We start from the raw sequence: 21,986 nt of genomic DNA, 5'->3' as shown, positions 1-21,986 counted from the left end.
TGGGTGAGTTGATGGAAGGAAGGAAGCACTGAGTTCTGACAACTACGGAGCAGCCCAGACAAGCGAGGCCCAGGTGCCAAACCCCTGGAGGTGGGAGGTGAGGTTGATGCTCCCCAGCCAGAGGGGCCAGTCTGGAGGGGTAGGGGTGAACGTGGCCATGAAGTGGAAGTCCTGAAAGAGGCTGAGGTATCCCGGGGTGGGGGTCTCGGGACATCAGGACGGGGTCAGGAGTGAGCGTGGGCACACAGCACCGCAGGATCTCCTGGCCCGGCGGGAGGCTGTGGGCTCAGGCCTGGGACAGCCTCCCTGCCTCCACGTGGGAGCTGCGTACCTTTGCCGTGCTTGTCCTGGAACTCCGTGAGGAACCGCGTGATGCGGTCTGAGGGGATGGCGAAGGAGATGCCGGCCGCAACCTTGAGTGTGTTGATGCCGATGACCTCGCCGTCCTGGGCAGGTGATCAGAGCAGGCGGTCACTCGGGGAGCCCAGGCGACCTCTGCCCTCAGCAGCAGAGTGGCGTGTCCGCGGCTCGGCTCCCAGGGGGGACCCTGGCCGTCAGCACCCTCCCTGAGAAGCTCCGAAAAGGTGCTCTGGGGTTCACACCTGGGTCAGGGACCCCCACCTCTCCCACCATTTGCCTCCAAAGCTGACCCCGCTCCCATCGCTGGAGAGTGTCGGCCGGGGAAGCTTGCAATCTGCCCCTCCAAAGCAGAGCCCACTGACCGAGGACACCCCCAGGCAGCATTCCAAGGGGCTTAGGCCAAGAGGGACGTGGTGAGGACTGTGGGACCCCCCCATCCCCGCCTTCTAGAAGCAGGGTGGGGCAAGTGGGCCCAGGGCCGCCCCCAGCATCCCCCCTCCTTTCTGTCCCTTTGGAGCTGGGCTCCCACCCTGCCCTGCCCTGCCCGCCACGAGGCTGGTGCAGCTTGGCCGGATCTGCAGCCTGAGGCCTCTCTCCTGGACCTAGCCCCTCCTTCAGCCTGGCAGGCACCCCTGCCCTGGCTCTCCTGTTCACCTCGGGGGTGACATCTGCACATGACACCCAGGCCACGGCCTGGCCTGGTCACCAGGGGCCCCCTCTGGGGCCTGCCGCAGAGCTTTGGACAAAGGCATACTTCGCCCGCCTGGTCCCCCAAGTGCCCATCCCCACCTGTTCCCTAGGAGCCGTGAGGTGGGAGGACCAGGCCAGGGAAGGATCCAGGGATGGAGAGTCTCTCATGGGCCCTGTACGCCCATCCCCCTCCGCCTGGACCACAGGGCGTGGCCTCCTGAACTCCGGCCTAAGGTCCTCCCACACGAGCTTTCTTGAACACCAGCGCTATGGCCTCAGCACTGCTGGAAGAGCCTAGGGCTTGTCAGGGCGCGGGGAGACGCACCCTCCGCGTCAGGACGTGGCGCACCAGCCTCCTTGCACTGTTTCCCACCTGTCGCTCCAGCAACGACACCTGCCTGTACGTCTCCACCCTGTGCCCGTGCTCTGCCCTCGCCCTGGAATATCTTTCTCCTGCACGTCCCCATCCACCCAAACCCTCCATCTCCACAGCCCAGACGAGATGCTCCCGCCTCCAGGAAGCCCTCCCTGATCCCATGTCAGCTGCCAGGTCCCCCGGCCCGGTGTCCCTCTGGAGCCCTCCCTGCTCCTCACACTGTGCTTGGGTGTGTCCCTGCCTGACCCCCTCCTTGGATGGGTCCCCTCCCGAGTACTGCCTGAATGGCAAGGCTGAGGCGTTCCCCTGAGATCTGGCACTGGGGGAACAGGCATCTGTGTCTTAGAGAGGGCTGGACCTCAGCTGGTCTGGTCTATCCTTACACGGCCCAGACGCAGGGACCAAACCCAGGGAGCCTGGGTGCCGAGGTGCATGGCACGCCCATCTCGTCTCTTGTCAACACGACAACAGGGGGACCCAGAGGGGGTGGCTCATCCCCAGCCTGTGTCCCCTGCCCCAGGTCCACCACAGGCACACAGCCCCGGCCTGGGCTGCTGTTCTCGGGGTGTCCCTCACTCCTCTGACAGCACCAGCTCCCCTGGGGGTACGGGGCAGCACATGCTCGGGGTCATATCCTCCTCCTGGGCCTCCAGGCTGTTGGCCGTGTTCTGGGTCCCACGCCTGCCTCGAGGCTGTGCCCCACCCGCCATGTGAGCAGAGCCCCCGAAAACTCGAGGCCCCTGCTCTAGGGGACACTTACCAGGTTCACCAGCGGTCCCCCGGAGTTCCCGTACTGCAGGGGGAAGCAATTCGACATTAGCTGTGCCCTGAGCCCCCCGACCCCGAGGGTTCCTGAAGCTTTTTCTTCCAACTACCATTCCAACCAGCACAGAAACATGTAATTGAATGTCATCCCCGGACAACGTCAAAAGGCCTCATCACTGTCTCCCATTTCATAGATAAGAAAACTGAGGCCCACACAGGCCAAGTGCACGGCCGTCGGATCATCAGGGTCTGACCTGCCCAGTGCTGTCTGCACGGACCTCCGGGGCTCCCTGCAGCCTCACATCCACGGGGGGGCAGCAGCAGGATGGGGCACCATTTCTCACCCCACCAGCCTCGAGGAGTCTCTCAAAGACTAACGCTTCCAGAAGAGGGTCTGAACCACGGCAAAGCCAGAGGGGCAGGCGCCGGGCGTCAAAGTGCTTTGAGAATGCAAAAGGTGCTATCCAACATAATGGTAGTAATAACAGTGATAGTAATGATCAATGTTGACCGGGGTGTGTATTTGGGCAAAGATATTCCAGGGGCCTTGGCTATGCCTCTACATCCCTGAAGGGCTGTCCCGGGTCAGGGCAGCAGCCTCTAACTCCCAGGGCCAGCCTGGCACCCACGGGTAGGAGTCACAGGGAGTCAGAGCTCCACTTAATCTATAGAAAGAACTTTCTAGCCCGTGGATGCGTCCAGTGATGGAGAGGGCTCTGGGGACAGAGCCCGCGGCTACGGTGGACGCTTACGTTGATGATGGCGTCCGTCTGGATGTAGTCCATGTCTGAGTCCCGGAGGCCCAGCTCCCGGCCGTCCCGCTGGGCCGTGCTGACGATGCCCGTGGTCACTGTGTTCTGCAGGGCGAAGGGGCTACCGATGGCCACCACAAACTCGCCGGGCCGCAGGTCTGCCGAGTGGCCCAGCAACAGCGCCGGGAGCTTTTTCTGGGGGGAGGTGGGGAGGACACGGGGAGGGGGGCTCAGCTGTCGGCCTTTGGTGGGACCAGAGCCAGATCACGTCCAGGCCCCCGGCAGGGCGGTCCCTGGAGCAGCTGGACAGAGCCGTCAGGGCTGCAGACCAAGGCAAGTCTGGCTGCCCCGTGGTGGCCACGAGACCCAGGGCTGGCATTCACAGAGCAGAGGCTCAGCCCCCCAGTGACCACAGGTCTCCCTAGGGCAGGCCTCAGGGGTCCGTCATAGGGAGACTGCACAGAGGGTCGAGCGGGGTACAGCCTCCAGGGTCACTGAGCCCAGTGGTTCAATGGTCCCAGATCCCTCTGAAAATCCGACAAAAGCCATGGACAGCAGCACATGGAAAATGCACACACTCATCTGTGGAATGGGGTCTGCGCGAGCCCTGGAGCCCAGTGGGGACCCGCGACACCTCCCAATACAGACACACAGGGAAGCTGAGGCCAGAGAGATAAAGCGACTTAACCGCGCTCTGCATCCCCGCCCCGCCCCTGCACGCTGAAGACACCCGCACCCTCCTCTCCTGTTTTCTCCTGGAGCCAGCGGAGCCTGTCTGTCTGTCTGTCTGACTCCGCAGCTGGACTGGGAGCTCTGAGAGGGGCCGTGCCTTATTTGTCTCCATGTTCTGGAAGCTGCAGGGGGCAAGCTCAGAGGAGGAGATGCCCGTGAGCTTGGAGGGTTTCCTGGTTTTGATGCTGCTCCCCTCATGTCAGATGTCACCCCGGGGGGAGGGGCGGCATGTGGGACCCCTCAGCACCACTTCAGCAGCTTCCTGTGGGTCTGTCCTTATTTCCAGATAAAATTCTTCTCTACAGGGTGCTGGAGTTTCCCCGCCAATGGTGTGTCAGTGACAAAGGCTACTGCAGGAAGCAAACTTCCAGGTGAACTAAATAACATGAAATCCATGTGCTAATTGCGCAGGGAAGTAAAGCTTCTAAACTACACAATGGAAAAAGGAAGAAAAGCCCCGGAGATGGCGGCGCTCAGATCTCAGGGGCCTCGGCTAACTCTGGAAGTCGGGGGGCAGGATCCCGCACTGTGGACCCTGTGGGTTCCACCTGGCCTCTGCTCTCTGCTCCCATGTCAGGAGTCTCCCCTTTTTATGCAGTGCCACCACGTCAAATAAGAATTTTTCCCTGTTTTTCATAGCAGCTCTCGATAAAAGTGGAAAGGTAAACGCCTGTAAACGGAGTGAGGGGACCTCCGGGCGGGTCAAGGAGACACCAAGCGGCTGTGCCCACGTGGGAGACGTGGGGTCTCGACGCGCCACCTTCTGTGCCGCTGGACGGTGAAGCCTCAGTAAGTGGCACAAAGGGTCCCAGGTGGAGGAACAGGGCGCTGCAGTAGGGGTGGAGACCCAGAGGGACAACGCGGGTCGGCAGCTTTCCCCAGAGCTTGGTTGGATGCCACGTGCAGGGCTCGGAGGCTAAGAGGCAGACCTGCCGTCATGAGAACCGCTGCAGGCGCTGGGCATCTCTGGGCACCAGGGCACCTGGGTCTTACTGACTCCGCTGGCATCTTTGGCCCCAGGTGGCCGCTGGGGTGCGCCCCTGCCCCCCCTGGGATTGCAGTGCCTGGAAGGGGAGAGACCCAGAGACAGCCAGACCTGGGATCTAATCCAGCTCTGCCTCTCCCCACAGGGGTCCTTGGGCAGGGGTCGCAAACTGTGGCCCTTGGGCAAATCCAGCCCGATCCAGCAGTCTCTTCTGTAAGTAATCTTTTCTTGGACCACAGCCCAGCCATCTGGCCTGTGGCTATTTTCCCAGTCCAGTGCAGAGCAGTTGCTACAGAGACCACAGGGCCCGCGAAGACTAAATCATTTACTACCTGGAGCTTCACAGAAAAAGCGTGCCAGCCTCTGTCCTTGAGCACATCCCTCCTCCCCCAGCCCCAGTTTTCTCGTCTTTAAAATGGACATGGTGTTCCCAGACTCAATAACTACTGGGAAAGGGCTCAAAAGTGGGCAAGGGTCTCCGTTAGGATAGCGGCATGGAGCCCCTAAACCTCCTCTCCCGTGATTGGGCAAGAGGACACCTCCTTGCAAAAGACCGATCATCTCAAGTGCTGGCAGCTTTATTCAGAAAGAGCAGAAACCAGGTTCAGACTCAGCCGAGCTGGACTCGCCAGCCCAGACGGGCCCGCCCCTCAGGGACCTCACAGCATAGGCAGGGCACAGGTCACCGTCGGTGAGCCCGCGGTGGCCCACAGAGTCGTGACCACAGCGCTGGATGACAAGAAACTCGCTGGAGGGAGTCTAGGACTTAGCTGAGTGGGCCCCTTGGTTAGACTGACCTCAGGCAGTCACCTGACTCCCCAGGCCTCAGTTTCCCCTCTGAAACAGCCGGACACTGGCGCCCCTCCCGCCAAGGGCTATGGTGGGGATTGGGGGGTGTGCACAGGCTGGCCTCCCAGAAATGGCCGGTGGGAGTCACGGAGGAGCACTGTGGCCCTGGGGTGGGTCTGCCTGCCCAGCTGGGGTGCCGACGTGGAAGTGGGGGGATGGAGGGGGACAAGTATCCCAAGTGCTCCCCACTGGCCTCTGTCACCCCCACGGGGACAGTGGCATCCCCAGGAATGGGCCCGGGAGGGACAACGGAAGTGTCCTGGGCCTCGGAGAGCCTCCGCGTGGGAGTGGCTACGGGCGGCACAGAGCCTGCTCCGCCCCGCACGGGCGGCTCAGGGGGAGCGCAGGGCGATGTCCGGACGCCCGGGTTCTAGTCTGACTGGACACAAGACTGGGGACACATCGCCGGTCCCCGGGGGTCTCAGTTCCTCCGAGTGTCCGACGGGAGGGCTGGACCAGCACGTCTCAGGGCCCCGCCACCCACTCACCTTGGGCTGGATCTTGATGGTGGCGATGTCCGACTTCTTGTCGATGTCTTTGATGGTGGCCTCGTAGGTGTCACCGCTCTGCAGCTGCACCCTGAGCTGCTGCCGGCCCGAGGCGGCGCTGCTGCTGGACACCACGTGGGCGTTGCTGACGATCAAGCCAGCCTCCGACACGATGAAGCCTGAGCCGCTGGACAGGGGCACGTTGCGGCCGAACAGAGGGTGTCTGCGGGGAGGCGAGCGGCGGGCGTTCAGGACTGGGGTGGGGGTCGGCCGCAGCAGTGGGCCGGGGGGAAAGGAGCAGAGCCCGTGCCAGGGCCCAGGGTCGCATCCCAGCTGTGCCACCTCCTGGCTCTGGCCTCGGCTGGGTCATTAAGTCTAGACCCATTTCACAGCCACAAAGAGGGGCCCATGATCTGTGACTCTCCATCTGCGAGGATGAGTCAGGAGGCCCGTGAATGTCAGACGCGTGACGATACAGCAGACACTTCCTGCCCTGGAGCCAGACAGACCAGGATTCTAACCTCAAGTCCAGCCCCCACGTACATCTGCCTGACTGTGGGCAGGAGGCCGACCCCTCTGAGCCTCAGTCTCCCCATCTAGGAAATGGGCTAACAACACCGGCTCCACTGAGCCGGGGGCCTGCAGGCAGTTGGTCAACAAGCAGGGCTGCTCCTGGCATAGGGAAGATGTGGGATGTGCACCGGGCCTCCGTGGACTGTCACACAGCAGGTCCCCAGGGAATGCCAGTGTCCCAGATCTCTGGCTGCGCAGAGAGAGGGTCTAAACACTGAGGGGAGCGTGCTCTGGCGCCTTCCCACTGCTGCCTACCCTGAAGCCCCAGATGGCGCGAGGAGCAGAGCTGGCGAGGCTCCGTTCCGTGAATTCCACGCCACGTGCCTACAGGGGGAGCCCTGGACGTGGCAGGGCAGGGACACCGGCCTTAGCGTCTGCCTCCGTAAAATGCGATGGAACAGGTGATGCAGCTGGCATGGGGCCCCGAGTCAGTATTCTCTGGTGGGGGACAACACCCCGCCGCGGCTGGAGCCCTCTGAGTAGCAACCTCAGCCCCCAGGATGCCCGACACAGCTCGGGACCTACCCCGGGAGGGGGGTCGGTCGCCTCTGGGACCCCGGTGCAGGGACTGGATGGAGCAGGTCATCGGTGCCTGAGGCTGCTTGGCAGAGACAACGGGAGGGAAGGAGGAGGGATGGCAGGGTAGTCTCCGGGGAGTGGGTCTCTAGGAGGTGCAGAAACACCACCTCAGCATCAGCAGGACCAGGGACAGCTAATGCCACCAAGAGCTCCCTCTGAGCCAGGGACCAAGTCATTTCGCGCTCACAGCCGCCCTACAAGGTAGGCAGGCCTCCAGTTCGCAGGTGGGGAAACAGGACCAGTGACATGAACCAGCTGCCCGGGTCAGGCAGGAAAAGGGCACAGCAGGGGTCTAAACCAGGCAGCCTGGTCCCTTGGCCCCTCTGCAGGGTGACCAGAGCATCTGTCCACTCACGCCGGCAACCAGCTTCTGCCCCCACCTAGTTCCACGTGGGCCCCTGAGTGGCAGCCGTACCTGAGCCCCGCGGGGCTGCCATGTGTAGGATTTGTCGAGTGTCTGCAGAAGGGCCCCAGGCAGCCCAGGGCCTCCTCTCCGGCTCCAGGGTCACAGCCAGAGGCACTTCATTTCCTGGTGTCTGGGATCTCGGCCGCCTTGGCCTCACATGCGGACATCAGCCTCCAAGGCTGAGGTGGAAATGGCATCACCGCCTGCCCTGCTGGTTTGGGGGTCTGATGCCTGGGGCTTTCTGGAAAGACGCTGCCCCCTCCAAGCCACCTGCAAGGCCAGGGACGTGCCACTCACACGTCCAGTTGTCATTTCCTTAATGACACGTCTCAGGGTCTGGGGCCCGTGGAAAGGACAGTGAGGGGTCAGCGTATCGCAGGGGGATGGGCTCAGCTTTGAGGTCCAAGAGACTTGGGGCAGCTCTGCAGCTCTGAGCCTGGGGCAGTTCCCCGGGCCTCTGTTTCCACATCCAGAAAATGGGAACGTGGGAGCCCGCCTTACGGATTCATGGGAAGGTGCATAGGCTGTCGGTCAGCGCTAAGGGGCAGGCTGCCCGGTCTCTGCCTCTCCTTTAGGAGGCGGGCACACGGCAGGGCTGTTTGGAGCAGCATAGGCGCTGTGGGAAAGGCAGCCCGCGCGGCGCTGGGCACACAGCAGGCATCTGACGTCACTGCTGAGCTGACACCATTAGTCTCCCCCGCCCCGCCCCGCATGGAGCATTCAGTGGTGAGCACGGTCCCTGCCCTCCAGAGGTGGGGGGCAGTCCTGCCCAGTGACAAGGGCTCCCACTACTCAAGCTCCACAGCTGGCGAGCAGGGGGCCCTGTGCTGGGGCCAGGAGTCAGGGCACGAGTAGTTCTGCCCACTCCTGGGGACCCCCAGGGCCACCTGGTCCTCTGTGCCTCAGGTGGGCACAATGACACTGGCCGGCCTCCACCACTTGGGGAGAGTGCTGTGAGGACGAGCAAGGACCTGGGGTCGTGGTCGAGGCCTCAGTGACCGTCCCCTCGGGCAGCGTGGCACACGCCGCCTCCGATCCCAACAGGATGGAGTGGGGTTCTGACCCTGTGTGTCTCCTCTGGGCTGCTACTGGCCAAAAGGTTAGGAAATCCGATGGAAGAAACGCTTTAAATTTGACAAAAGTCATGCTCTTCGTGTCTTCTCTTTGGGGGGTATAAGTCAGTGTGGGACTAGACCCCAGGACTCCACAGGAGCCAGCGGCTTGCCGTACCCCTGTGACACCTGAGCAAACCCCGACCTCGCACCTGCTCGGTCCGCGGGTGAGGAGGCCAGGGTCAGGGAGGGGGCATCCCCCGCAAGGGCACCAGCAGCTCGGCAGTCTGAGCGAGGCCCGCCGGACCCCACGCCCGCTCTGGTTTCTGCTGCCCCCCAAGGCTAGAACTGAGTCTACTTTGGGCCCAGCAGATGTGGGGGAGACCTTGGAGGGGCGAGAGGGGCTCCACGTACCTCAGGAATAGTTCTATGTGGACCACGGCCGGCGCGATCTTCTCCACCACGTCAGCGATGAAGTTGAATTTGTACCGCGCGCTGGTCAGCTGGTGGAGACCTGCACTGGCAGGAAGAACCAGGTGCTTTAGTGAGGCCCAGACATCTGGGAAGGGGGGCTCACTTGCCCCAAGGATGGTTAATGCTGCGCTACCTCACCTCACATCGCCAGGCTGGCCAGGAGGCTCAGAGAGGTCAGAACACTTGCCCCGGGCCACACAGCACTGACGTGACACTCAGGCTGGATCTGGGATAGTCCCCCTGGGCCGTCGCCCTTTCTCTCAGATACAGCAATGTCCCGGCGTGAGGAAATCGACCCTTCCCTTTGCCAGCTCCGGCCTGTCCCTCCAGGCCTTGGGCTACTGCAGTGGCTGGACAAGGTTACAGCAGAAGCCCCTGGGTGCTCCCTTCTGAGCTGCAGGCTCCTGGCCATGGTGTGGCCCCCATCTGGGCCAGGTCAGCTGCCGCTGTCTGAGTCGCCAGGGCCCCGACCCTGATCTGTGTCTAACTTAGCCAGGCCCCAGGCTGGCTTACCAGGCAGCTCACGACCTTCCCTGGAACATTCGCCGGCTCAGATTTCTGCTGCCGTCAGCAGTGGAGCTGCTGCTCGCCAGGACCACAGGCCTGAGACGTGTGGGTAGCACAGGGCCCACACCCCTTTGGTCTCCCTGTTCGGGCACGTGCTGGGGTCTCCCAGGTCCCCGCCAGAGACCGGTGCTGTCTGGAACCCACGCTGCCCAGCCCTGCTTGTAAGGGCTCCCAGGGCCTGAAATGAGTACTGGGCTGAGCACCATTGAGCTCCAGCTGTGTGGCTTTAGGCAAATCACTTACCCTCTCTGGGCCTCGACACCTCACCTGAAATGTGAGACCAAAGGTGCCTCTCCACCCCCATCCCCCAGGGAGCTGTGGGAATTGGCTGTGACTTGCCAACTGTAATGCTCCCTGCCTCGGCAGGGGTGGGAGGGGAAGAGGGGAGCCCACCACCCACCCTGCTCCCTGACGTTGGCGAACAAAGAGGGCTCGGCCCGTAAGGTCTAGCTTCGCAGCTGATGTCTCTTGATGGTCTCTGGGAAGTGACTGAGCATCAGCATCTAGAGAAAATCTGGTTTTCCTTGTTCTCCAAAGGGACGGGAGGGAGCAGGCTGGGTACAGCACAGGCGCAGGGTGCAAGGCCACAGTAGGTGCCTCGTAAACATCGTGGACAAACGCGGTCCCCATCCACAGCCCGACTCATCTCCCCAGCTGTCCAGGGGGGCAGCCCTGGCAGGGGTCATCAGCTCCATCCTAAAGGTGGGGAAACTTGAGGCTCAGCTCGAGAACCAGGCTCTTGACGGGGGCTGCAGAGCTCCCTTCCTTAGGGCCCCCCCAAGGCCCTGACTGTGAATTAAGCCTGAGCTGGGACTCGGGGCCCAGAGGAGAGCTTGCCTTGGGCTCCTCAGTCCGGGGAGGCGAGCAGGGCCCACCCCACGGATCCTGTGGTGTCTGCCTCTCAACCAGCCTGTGGGCACCGGTCACGGCAGGCCCAGGCCCCTGCGGTCAGCCTGAATCAAAGGCCACCTATCCGGGGTGGCTGGAGACCGGCTGGGAGACGTGGCCCACCGCCGGCCACCTCGTGGCTCCCTGATGATCAAACTGCGGCCGCCAGGGACCACTGTGCCCAGAGGCAAAGCCCAGTGGAGGGATGGTGTCTACGATTCAGAGGTTGTTGTTTGTGGGCAAGGCCCATGCCGGGCCACGGCTCTGCCTCTCCCAGCACACGTGGGTGTCAGGCACGTTTATTTCCACGTGGATAGCCAACAGTCCCTGAAACTCTGGAGGAGAAGCTACCTGTCAGCTAGCCCGTGGGGCCCGAGCCTAGCTCTGCCTGCCCAATCCCAAGGGCACTGGGAACCTGCATTCATGCTCTATCTTAAAGGCACAGGGAAGGAAGCCAGCCACCAACCTTCTTGCCCCTTCCATCCCCGGCAGGGCCCTGGTGACTTCCAGGTTCTGCTCTCTGACAAGAAAGCTCCCCTACTAGGCAATCCCCACATCACCAAGGTCCCGGAGGACCCCAGGCAGTGGGGAGGACTCAGCACCAGGCCTGGATTTACCCTGGCCAAGGCTCGTGCCCACCATGCCATGCTGGAACAGGCAAGCCCAGGTGGGTGAGGCCAGGTGTCACCCCTCCCTGCTCTGTAAGCCGTGGGGGCCACTTACCCCCAGTCTCTGCTCCATCATCCACCATTCCCACGTGGACCACTCCCCAGTTTTCCCTACCACGATGCTCTGGCCTGTCCTGGATGCAGCTCAAATCTCACCTCCTCCAGGCAGCCCCCCTGGCAGTCTTCTTCCAGCCCTCCTTGGGGCTCCCAGCATAATGCCTCACCCACCACACTCACTCTCATAGGGATGCTGAGTGCCTTCCGTGTGTGTGCTCAGTGCTGGGGACAGGACAGTGACCAGCCAGCACAGCACTGTGTCACCAGTGACGGGACAAGGGGAGGCCCAGGGTGAGATGGGGGAGTCCAGTGGCACCCCTAATCCAGGCCTGGAAGAGCACACCAGGAGGGGAACAGAGATGCAAAGACACAGCATCACGCATGAGGGCAGCTACGGGTGGATTCGGCCGACTCCAAGCTGGGCCCAGTGTGAATAAGACAGAGGAGGGGTGAAAACATCGGATCAGAAGAGGCTGCGTTGCCACGTGACTCCATCCCGGATCTCAGTGACTCCAAAGCTTTAGGCGCATCTGTCCAGCCCCTGGCTGACCCAGCGCAGGTCCCGCAGGCTGAGCGCCCCGAGCTGCCCAAGCGGCCGAGGGGCTGACCTGGCCACCCGCAGATCTGGATGGCACGGCGGCCTCCCACCACATGGTTTTCTTTCCAATGTGGCCTCTCCAGACATCACTTAAAATAGGCGACACTCAATTTCACGTGACGATTTAAAAACCAAAACCCTCTGCAAAATATTCACGGGCCAGAGGCTGGCGGGAAACACGTCAGAATATATCACGGTGGGTATTCGGGGGCAGAGGTAAAGTCATGAGTGGTTTTGTTTTCTTTTGTGGGTTTTCCAAATGTTCTCCCGTGAGCAAGTTAGATATAGAAAGAAACAGAAGAGAGAGAGGAAGGCCTGGACGGGCCGTGAGCTGGGCTGGGGTGTGAGACCGTGAGAGGCCGGACTGTGTTTCCCACCATCCCCGGCAGGGCCCTGGTGACTGGCGGGCTGTGGAAGCTCCAAGGAGAAGCCGGGCTGGGCTCACCTCCCACCCAGGCACCAGCTCCTCTGGGACACACACATGTCCGGATCCCCCGATAGCCCAGCTGTAACCAGCATACGTGAACCCCCAAGGCAGCCCTTGAGAGGGGGCACGGGACGGAGGGCCCGACCCTAACCCAAGGACGAGGATGCTCTGCTTGACCCCACCGGGCCCGGCACACAGTAGGTCTGCAAACACCACCACAAAGAGCATCGTTCAGCCTGTTAACCAGGGTTTGGGGGGAGCCGCCTCACAAGAGCAGCGTCAGTGTGTCCCAGGAAACAGGCCAGAGACAAAGATGGTTTAGGGTGGAGACAGGCCTGGAGCTATAGCCCCAGGTCCCATGGACTTCAGAGCGCATGCCCACCCGGACCCCACGGCCTGGGGCTCCCCTGCGGAGGTCCTGGGTCAGCCGGCGGGTGACACAGGCCCTGCCAGGCCCTGTCTCTTTAAGCTGGCGAGGTGGGTGGTGGGGAGGAGGTGGGAGGCGGGCAGGGCCTGCTCCCTGGTCCTCTTCCCCACACACAGATGAATCATGCCATGAATCAGTGGGAAGGGAAGACGCGGTTCCCACTGCCTCTTTCCACATGAAAACCTTGGGCCCCACGGCTGGGAGGCAGACGCTGTTTATTTGGGGGTTTTGACAACCCCCATCCCCGCCCTCACACTGTCCTGGAGCCAAAGTTCTGAAGTCAACAGTCAGTCTTGACCAGACTCAGCTGTTAGCATTTCTTTTGTTTGTTTTCAAAAGTAAGCTGCAATCCACAGGCTTTGCAAGTTCCAGTCAGGAAGAACTCGACACAGAGCAAAGCAAACAAGGCCAGGTGTCCAGCAGTGGCGCCCTCCCGCAAGAGGAAGGGGCACAGCCAAGGTGGAAAGGGACGGGGAGAAGGGCTGGCAGGGAGCCAGGCGGGGCCCGGGGCCCCACCTCCCACATTTCTGCATGTCAGGGCTTCCGGCACAGCGGTAGACTCTGAACGAGGACCCAGGATGTTCCAGCTCTGGACGGTCACAACTGCCATGGCACGGATGGGGAAATCGAGGCCCAGGGTGGGCCAGTGACTGGCCCAGACACCCCACAGGGCCACTGATCCTGCTGCACGGGTTGTGTACTGCACAACTCCAGGACCATTCTTAACAAACATCACAGCGTGACTACCTCCCTTGGAATCGTGCAGTGCGCAACCTGCACAGCCGTATGCATCACCCGTCCAGCACACGATGGGCAGAGCCAGGACTGAGACCCAGTTCTTTCCTCTAACTCTGAGGTCACTGCCCCTTCTTCTATTGCCTCCTGCAATCAGAAGACACCGCCACCCCATCACCCAGTAGTTAGGTAAGAGCTGGGAAGGGAGGGGCCATCCGCAGGTGCCCACAAGGTCCCAGGCTGCGCCCATCTGTCCATAACACTGACTACAGCCTGTAGGCCAGGTGGCAACCTCTCGGCAGGGCTCACGGACCTGGGTGTCCAGGTCCCATTTACATCTGCAGCCTTGCTACTGCCACACGCCCCCGACCCGGTACCCTCGGCTCTGGTTCCCCAAGCATGCGTGCTCTGAAGTGCCCCCCCAAACCTTTGTAATCAGTCCCTCCCTCATCACCGCCAGGCCCGGGCCAACACACCTCCCCTGGGGAGCCTGACCTGATTCAGTGGGCTCAGTGACCCAGCTCACTCGTCTGGGGCCCAAGGCACCTGGTGACCCCTCCAAGACCTGTCCTTCAAGACTGTCCCCGTGGGCTGGGCGCCCCTGACCCACAGTGGTGAGCGGAGAGCAGCAGGGGAGCAGGGGAATTACCAGGGGCTCCCCCACAGCCTCTCGCCCTCACCCCAGGCCCCACCCACCACCCACAAGGGGCAGGCTTCAAAGCCCCAAGAGCCGCCTTCCGGGTCTGATTAGTTCCCAGGACGGCTCCCTGCCTGTGTTTTTCTTTTTCTTGAAAACATGCCTGTCCCCGAGTGAACTGTCTCCCCGCAGCCAAAGACAGCGGTTACAGCTCCCGGGGGGCGATGCTGCTGTCCGCGACCCCCAGGCTCCCGTCTCCGGAACCCAGGGCTGAGGGCTGCAGCCAGAACTCCCTCTCCGTGAGCCACGCCAGCCGGGGTTCTGGGCACTTATGAGAGCGGGGAGTTCTCACAGCAGTTCTGCAGGGCAGGAATCTTCACCCATTTTACAGGAAAAAGGCTCCGAGAGGTCAGGAGACACGCCAAGGCCTGCAGCCAGGGCCCAGATCCCCGACCCCCGGCACGGCTCTCTCCCCGTGCTGGCCCTCAGCCAGGGGGACTGGCCGTCCCGCCCCCAGGAGAGCCCAGCCTTGGCCGGTCCTCAGCTTAGGGCCAGCCTGGCTTTTCTGGCTGTGAATCCCACTGGGGCTGCAGCCAACCCTGTGGAGGAGAGGGCTCAGCTATCAGCTCGTTTGTGCTTTGTCAAAGGGGCCCCACAGGCCCGGCAGGACTCCGGGATGCCCACAGGGCCGCCCAAGCTACAGAAGCCAAGGCGGGGTCAGCCCCTGGTCCTCCTCTTACAGGAAGCCCTCCCTGCCCTGACTGGCCCATCAGCTGACTCCTCTGGGTTCAGGCTCCTCAGCTGTGACGTGGGTACTAAACGAGGCCAGTGGAACCCCCGTGGGCAGGGCCTGGCACGTGGCAGCCGCTCCGCAAACACTGCCCTCCAGATCCTTCCCGTCCTCCACTGCCCCACCTTCCTCTCACAAACTCCACTTATGTCAGATACGTCCATTTGTCAACATTTAGGTTTATTCCCACTGACGCCTATTACTCAACGCTTACGTTGTGCAAAGCACTTGAAATTCATTATCTCATTGATTGTCAATGACCCAGTGAGGAGGATCTGTTGTCCCCATTTCACAGATGAAGAAACTGAGGCGTGGAGAGCTTAGACTTGCAGCGTCTCTCCACGGGAAGTGGTAGAGCTGGGACTCACCCCTGAGCAGCCGGGAACAGAACTGGGTCTCCGTTGTGGCTCTGCCCATTATTTGCTAGAGGGGCTAGAGAATACAGCTGGGCAGGCTGGGCACTGCTACCCTCTGCACCAGACCGGGCATTCAGTTTGGGATGTGCACACACCCACACGTCCTGGCCACATCTTTGCTACGCTGAGGACAAGGGGTCTGTGATTCTATTCTCTTTCCAACCTGTTTACTCAACACCCTTATCAAAACCAAGCAGGGAGGCCACTTCCTCAAGGTGCTGGAGGCCTGCCCAGGGTACGGGGCACTAGATGCACAGTCAGGAGGACCCGGGTTCAGCACAGCTGTCCCTCCCCACCTGGTGATCTCGGGTAGCCCACGACACATTGATGAGTCTTTTCTTCTAAAGGGCCGTGACAAAAACACCCAGACACGATGTGTGTTTAGCCCAGAGCACAAGGTCTCGCCCTTGACCCTGGTAAAACCTGGTGGCTTCTCACCCTCAGAGCAGGCCCAGGAGGAGGCCGCTTTCAGACCCTCTGGCAGGACACGCCAGCTCACTCGGTCAGCCGCCGGCTACTCCGTCATCCAGTTTGCACGAACCCCAGGTTTCCAAGGAGGCCAAGCAAATCTCTGCTTGGCCTCATTTTCCCCAGAGCTCCCGGCAGCTGAGAGGTACGTGTCAGGCCAGGTGGACGCAGCCAGTGGGTTGAGTCTGGCACACCCTGGCTCCAGCTCTCCCAGCACAATGCTCGCAGTTGACCAAGTCAGGGCATCATCCCCAAAGCGGCTGGGTGTCTCTGCTGGGTCCCCTCGGATGTGGACTTGAAGGCAAGGACGGACCTGGATTTGGGCTGGGTGGGGGTGGGGCTCCACAGGCCTCACAGGTCATGGCGGGGCCCCCAAAGCCTGGAGAGCTGATGAGCCCGCTACTGTGTCCCAAACCTAGGCCACCCCTCCTCAATGACGCAAACTGAGCAATACTGCCACCGACACACGGACAGGGCCACTCGTTAGCCAGGCTCTTGTCATGGAACCCCGTGCCCCACTAGACACCCTCCGTGCCAGAGTCCCCCGCCAGAACCTGACCACAACTCTCCGAGCCCGCTGCTCCAGGAGAGGCCCCGCCCCGCACCCTGACCCCCTACCCCCATCAGTCATGACATACTAATGCCTCTGGAGCCTGTCCCCCTCGGCTGTCCCCCTAGCCCAGGCCTCTTCAGTTCTTCCTCCTCAGGGCACCAGACTCGCACTAGCTGGGCCCCTGTACCCACTCTGTAAACCTGTTACCCATAAGCCTTCAGGGGTCCCTCGCCTCCTAAAGATGGGTCACCCTCACAGCTCCTCCATCTGGCACCAGCTTACGCTCAGCAGTTCCTGCCGTCCTCCTCAGCACAGGCTCTCTTTGCCTCAACCTCTCCATGGCTGTTTAGATGCCACCTCCTCCAGGAAGCCTTCCCTGATCTGTGTCTTTCCCCATCCCGGAGATGGGTTCTCCCTCCCCTGAGTTCCACACATTGTCATCTGTCCCTCACAACACAGATGATCAGGGATTTCACAAGGACTCAGCTGGTGGTGGCGATGGTGGGCAGGCTGCAGAGGCCAGGACGTACTGAGCCTGCAGGCTGCATCAGAAGTCCTGCTTGGTCCCAAAGCCAGTGGTCCCAGAGTCACAGCAGGGCTTTGGGCTGGGGAGATGTGCGTCTCACACCCGCCCCCTCGGGCCACCGTGTGGAGGTGCATGGGAAGGGGAGAGGCCCCGGGGTGCTGTGGGATCCCAGTGCACCTCCAGACCAGCTCAGTGAGCGTGGAGGGCGAGGGTGCTTCCCAGGCCGAGCCCTGGAGGGAAAAGCACAGCTGCACAGCACCCCGGGCCTTAAGCTTCTCTTGGCTGGACGCCTCGCTCTTCACGAGTCCTCAGGAGCTACCAGATGCTGCAGTCCGGCCCTGCTGTCTGGGCAGGGGGAGTGAGAGGAGTGGGGATGCCTGATGAGTCCCGAATGCAGAATTCTGAGACCCACAAGGCCCCAGGAAGCTGCTAAGAGGATTAAAAATCGAAAGCCGACAAAGCGCTTAAGTAAATAGAGCTGAGCGCCTCTGTTGGCACCTGCACTGGGGCTGAACCATAAAAGCTGATGATTAAATGTCACGTTGTGAACCGCCCAGGGCTTGAGATTCTGATTTAACTGCACGCTTGAAGGCCTATTTGTCTGCGGTTGTAGGCAGAGAGGCTGTGAAAAGGGACACCTCTGCTCTCCGCAGACCCTCTGCACACAGTTCTCTGGGTTTTACTCTCCCATTGATAGATATTCACCCACACCGTGTAGTATCAGCCTAGCACAGACATGGGAGTACACAAGAGCTCCACAGATAGGTAGTGAACCCATCATCACTGGAGGTATGCAAGGAGGGACGCCCACCACGTGGGCCAGCCTTTCATTCCACAGCACCTACTGAGCCTAGGTGCTGGACAGATATCTGTTTGTGGTCACTGAGCTACTGTCCTCTTCTCATCCTCCTGTTTCCCTCACTGTCAGTTTCTCCAGGACACAGATGGGATCTGCCTCATTACAGGGGCCTTGTTACCAGCCCACGGCCAGCGGGACACACAGAGAAGGTGCTTCACGGACGTGGACTCCCTCAGTCAAGAATAAAGGTTTCAAAATGACTAGACCACCTCCAACCTCCCTGCTGACCCCCGGCACCCTGGAGCCTGATTCTAACAGCATCCACTACTTGGGAGAGCTGGTACTGGGAAGGGGACCACAGACACCACCGAGCTGCAGTGGGCAGGCGCCAGGCCCACCCTGAGCCCTCTGCCTCCCAGACCCACCAGGTGGCTGGTTCCGAGCCCCAAGTCAGAAGGTGCGATGGGTGCTCAAGAAATGATAACGCCCATCTCCGTGACATCGAGTGGCACCATGTTCCCAGTCTCCTGGGCACAGTCCAAACACAAGACTGACCTCATCACCCTCACTTCTCTTAAAACCTTTCAATGGCTCTCCCGTATAATCATGGCTAAGCCCACATAACGCTTCCCAAACCGGGCTCCCCGGAACCCCGGTGTGCCAGGAGGAGGCCACGCATGTTCTGCCAGGAAAGAGCTCTGTTGAAGTTCTCTTGGGAAGCCCTGGGTTTTATCATTTGGTGGGGTTTTTTTTCCTTGCTGTAGGTTTTCTCGGAAGCTCTGATAGACTCAAGCGGAGTGTGAATCCCCATTGCAGGGCTGGCGTTTACTTTCCCAGACTTTTGGGGCCACAGGACACTTATTTTCAGAATCCCAGACATGATTCGGGAAGCCTGGCCTACAGGATGAAGCCGAAAACACGACATTTATGGGCCACTTGTGGTCCTGTCCCAGCCAAGCCGCCCAGCCCTGGGTGTCTCTCACAAGCCTACACGTGCAGGCGCGCACACACGCCTCCCCTGCACAACAACTGCTCTGGGCTACGTGGCTCACCACATGCACATGGCTCCACGTGGTGGTTCACACTGCCTTCTCTTCCCCGAGAGCCTATCCCTCCCGCTACCTGGAAGACGTGTCCCCATCCTTGGAGATTCAGCTTAGATGCCCCTCACCCCTGAAGGTTTCCCAGCGCTCCAGGCAGCCGTGCTCCCCACGGCAGAGCCTGTTCTGGCGGTCAGCATCTCCTGGTGGGCAGCTGCGGGCTGAGGGCACACAACGGGGCCTGACAACTCCATCGCCGTGAACTCCGGGCCCAGCGCAGGCTGCTGCACTCAGAGCACCTGCGGAACCGACGCCGGAGCCTGCGTTCCTAAGAGATGCCCCAAACAAATAAGGGCACGGTAGGGTTTGCCAGCATTTTCTTCCACAGGGTCAACCTGTGTGGCAAGAAGCAACCCAGAGCCAAGTCCAGGTTAGGGGAGGCTGTTCTGAGGTGTGACGGGACTGAGAAATTTCCTACCCCGATGGCAGGTCCCCACGGAGTTCCAAGCAGTCCAGAGGCTCCACAAGCCCGCTCCCCGTTCCTAAACAGCCCTCAGGTGACATGCGTTTTAAGCGCAGGGCAAGACAAGAAAGGAAACACCCCATGTCACTCAATTGGTGTCTCTCGAAAATCCGGACTGGATATTTAAGGCCAGGAAGGATCGCTTTGCATCCGACACCCAGGCAGGCAGGGAGGGAGATGGGGACCAGGGGAAATGAGACACAACATGGGTAAGTTTTGATGAGGCCAGAGGCTGGAGAGATGTAGAGCTAGACCAGGCCCCTCGGGGTGGTTAGGAGAGCACCGGGTTTCACTGTTGACTACTTCTGTGACCTGGGGGACACCACTTTACCTCTCCCTGCCTCCGTTTCCCCACCTGGAAGACCAGAAGGCTGGTTGGATGATTTCTCAAAGAAACCATCACTTGTGCCCGGGGAGTGTGGACAATGAGGCTCCGCCCCGGCTCTGAGCCTGTTTTCCCAGGAGACGGCTTCATTCCACCCCCCCCACCCCCGCAGTGCTAGCGGAGCAGCCCGCCCGACCGAGAGCGCTTACCCGATGGGCAGGCGCCTTTCTGCAGCTGGCGCACGGGCGTCCCGGAGAGCTGCAGCGCGCGGCGGCTGGCCGCCTGCAGCGCGCACACGTTGGCGTAGGTGTGCCCGTCGGTGCCGCACACGGCGTGCGCCCAGCGACACCGACACACGCCGCGCACACACTCCAGGCTCTCCCCGCACGGCGAGTCTACGGCGCGGCCGCACGGCTCGCCCTCGACGGCGGCGCACACCAGGCAGCAGTTGCAGAGGTCGGGCACGTAGCCGCCGGGACAGCGGGGACTCGGGCACCGCGACACGTCGCAGCGCGCGGGGCACGACGTGGCCAGGGGCTCCCGGGCCAGCGCCAGCGCGATCCTCAGCCAGGAAGCCCTCAGGACAGGCCCTGACCAATCCACGTTGGTGGGAGGGATGGATGTCACCCCTCACGGCTCCCCACCTCCACTGGGGACAAACCTTCAGGAAGTGCCGCCCCCACCCCCTGTCCTCAGGCTTTAGAGCTTGGAGGATGTGCTCCCCCAGGCTCTGGACAGGGCCTGTCTGGGGGCAGCCCCGCCCTCGGTGCTCTGTGGCCCTGGCAGTTGTCTTACAGCTCCGTGCCTCAGTTTCCTCTCCAGGAAAGGGGAAGGAATAGCGTTTGCTGCCCCATAGGACGTAGGGAGAGTCCCACGCAGTGGATGGTGGAGGAATGTCCGCAAGCACTTTGCGCGTGGCGCGCAGTCGGCCCGTGGCACCGGGAGGCTGCTCCATCCTCCTGATTATTCCGCACACGGTCTCTGGTCTCTGAAAAGCCACTTCAGACCCAGGCCCTGCCCGAGGGCCCAGAGCCTGGTGACCATGATGTCATCAGCGTGACAAGGGCTGTGGGGATCCGGGGAGAGGGCAGAACCCTCCTTTGGAGGTGAGCTTCAAGAGGGTGTAGGGTCTGGGACTTCCCTGGTGGTCCAGTGGTTAAGACTCCGCGTTCCCAATGCAGGGGGCCCGGGTTCGATCCCTGGTCAGGGAACCAGATCCCGTATGCCGCAACTAAAGATCCTGCATGCCGTAACTAAGACCTGGCGCAGCCAAATAAATAAGAGGGTGCAGGGTCTGGATGCGGTCATGGGCCTGGGGGCTGGCGGTGTCCAGCCAGAAGCTCTGCCCCACCTGGGCCAAGGGTCCACAAGCAAAGGCAAGTCAGAGTGGCGACCCATTCGGCAGAGAAAGCCCTCGGGTGCAGACCCTGGAGTTGGGGGTCTGTACCCTCTCTGGCAGGCCCTTCAGCCGCCTGGTGAGGTCTGGAGAGCCCTGCTCGGAATGATGTCTTTTAAATGCATAAAACAAACTGCAGAGCATTACCAGGGGAATTCTTGGAATAACCCAGAATGCCAGGGGTGGGGAACCACAGGGCTGGCCTGGGCCTCCCCCAACCCTGGCCAGGGCTCCTGGTTTGTCTCTCCTCTAGGGAGGGTGCAGGTCTGAGGGGCAGAGGGAGTGGCCCACGGGCCCAGGACCTCCTGGGGGCACCGTGACCCAGGGTAGGCTCCTTGGGGGGCCTCAGCATGCCAGACACCCAACCCTGCTGGGATACTCCAGTGCACAGAAAAGCAGAGACCTGGGTAGGACCGGGAGCTCATTTCTTCTAAACCTTTTGTCTACAGGTGGGGAAACTGAGTCTCAGAGAGGTCCTAGGCTGGCCACAGCTGCAGACCAGAGCTCTCACAGCCCTCTACAGTTTACACGGGACAACGCCTGCTGTTCTTGGGCCCCGAGGCTGTTCAGGTGTTCTGCTTACATGATTTGATGCCATACTCACGGCTGCCCTGGGAGGTGGGTATCGCAATCCTTGAAGGAAGCGCTGGGATGCACGGGTCACAGTGTGTGGCAGCCTGGGACTCAGTCCATGCCCTTTCCTCAAGACCACACTGCCCCCAACGGTCACCTGATTTGACCTTTACAACCATCTTGCAAAGGGGATATTTATTCCCCTTGTACAGATGGGGAAACTGAGGCCCAAAGTGAAAGGGCCCATCCGTGGCTTCCCTTCTGCCCTCTGAAACTGGGGTGCAGTCCCTGGGGTTGCCTTTGTTTTTGCCTGAAATAGGCAGGCCCTTCTCACAGAGGCTGCAGTGAGCATGGCTGGCCCCAGGCCCAGAGTGCTCTGTCGGCGAAAAGGGAATCTGTTTCCAGATGTTCCTGCAGCTGCCGGGGAGACGGAGGGAGCAGCGCCCCCTGCTGCTCCGACTCCATCCTGCCTCTGGGTGCGAACCAGGGCAC

At 61.4% G+C, this 21,986-nt stretch overlaps 1 protein-coding gene across 1 annotated transcript in view; it reads right to left on the bottom strand.

Annotated features, from left to right (window-relative positions):
* The window catches only part of HTRA3 (HtrA serine peptidase 3), a 45,484-nt gene that overhangs the window by 9,258 nt on the left and 14,240 nt on the right, over positions 1-21,986 (bottom strand). Inside the window, exons 3-8 of the mRNA XM_024745081.1 lie at positions 19,735-20,115; positions 9,022-9,121; positions 5,998-6,220; positions 2,944-3,138; positions 2,187-2,219; positions 332-446 (exon numbers count right to left, since the gene is read on the bottom strand). Coding sequence (XP_024600849.1) covers positions 332-446; positions 2,187-2,219; positions 2,944-3,138; positions 5,998-6,220; positions 9,022-9,121; positions 19,735-20,115 — 1,047 coding nt within the window. The remainder of the gene's footprint in view (positions 1-331; positions 447-2,186; positions 2,220-2,943; positions 3,139-5,997; positions 6,221-9,021; positions 9,122-19,734; positions 20,116-21,986) is intronic.

Source organism: Neophocaena asiaeorientalis, unplaced genomic scaffold (genome assembly GCF_003031525.2).
Source record: "Neophocaena asiaeorientalis asiaeorientalis breed wild unplaced genomic scaffold, Neophocaena_asiaeorientalis_V1.1 scaffold65, whole genome shotgun sequence".
Taxonomy (NCBI): Eukaryota; Metazoa; Chordata; class Mammalia; order Artiodactyla; family Phocoenidae; genus Neophocaena; species Neophocaena asiaeorientalis.
Note: the sequence above shows the minus strand (reverse complement) of the source record. Positions and strands in the feature narration are given on the sequence as shown.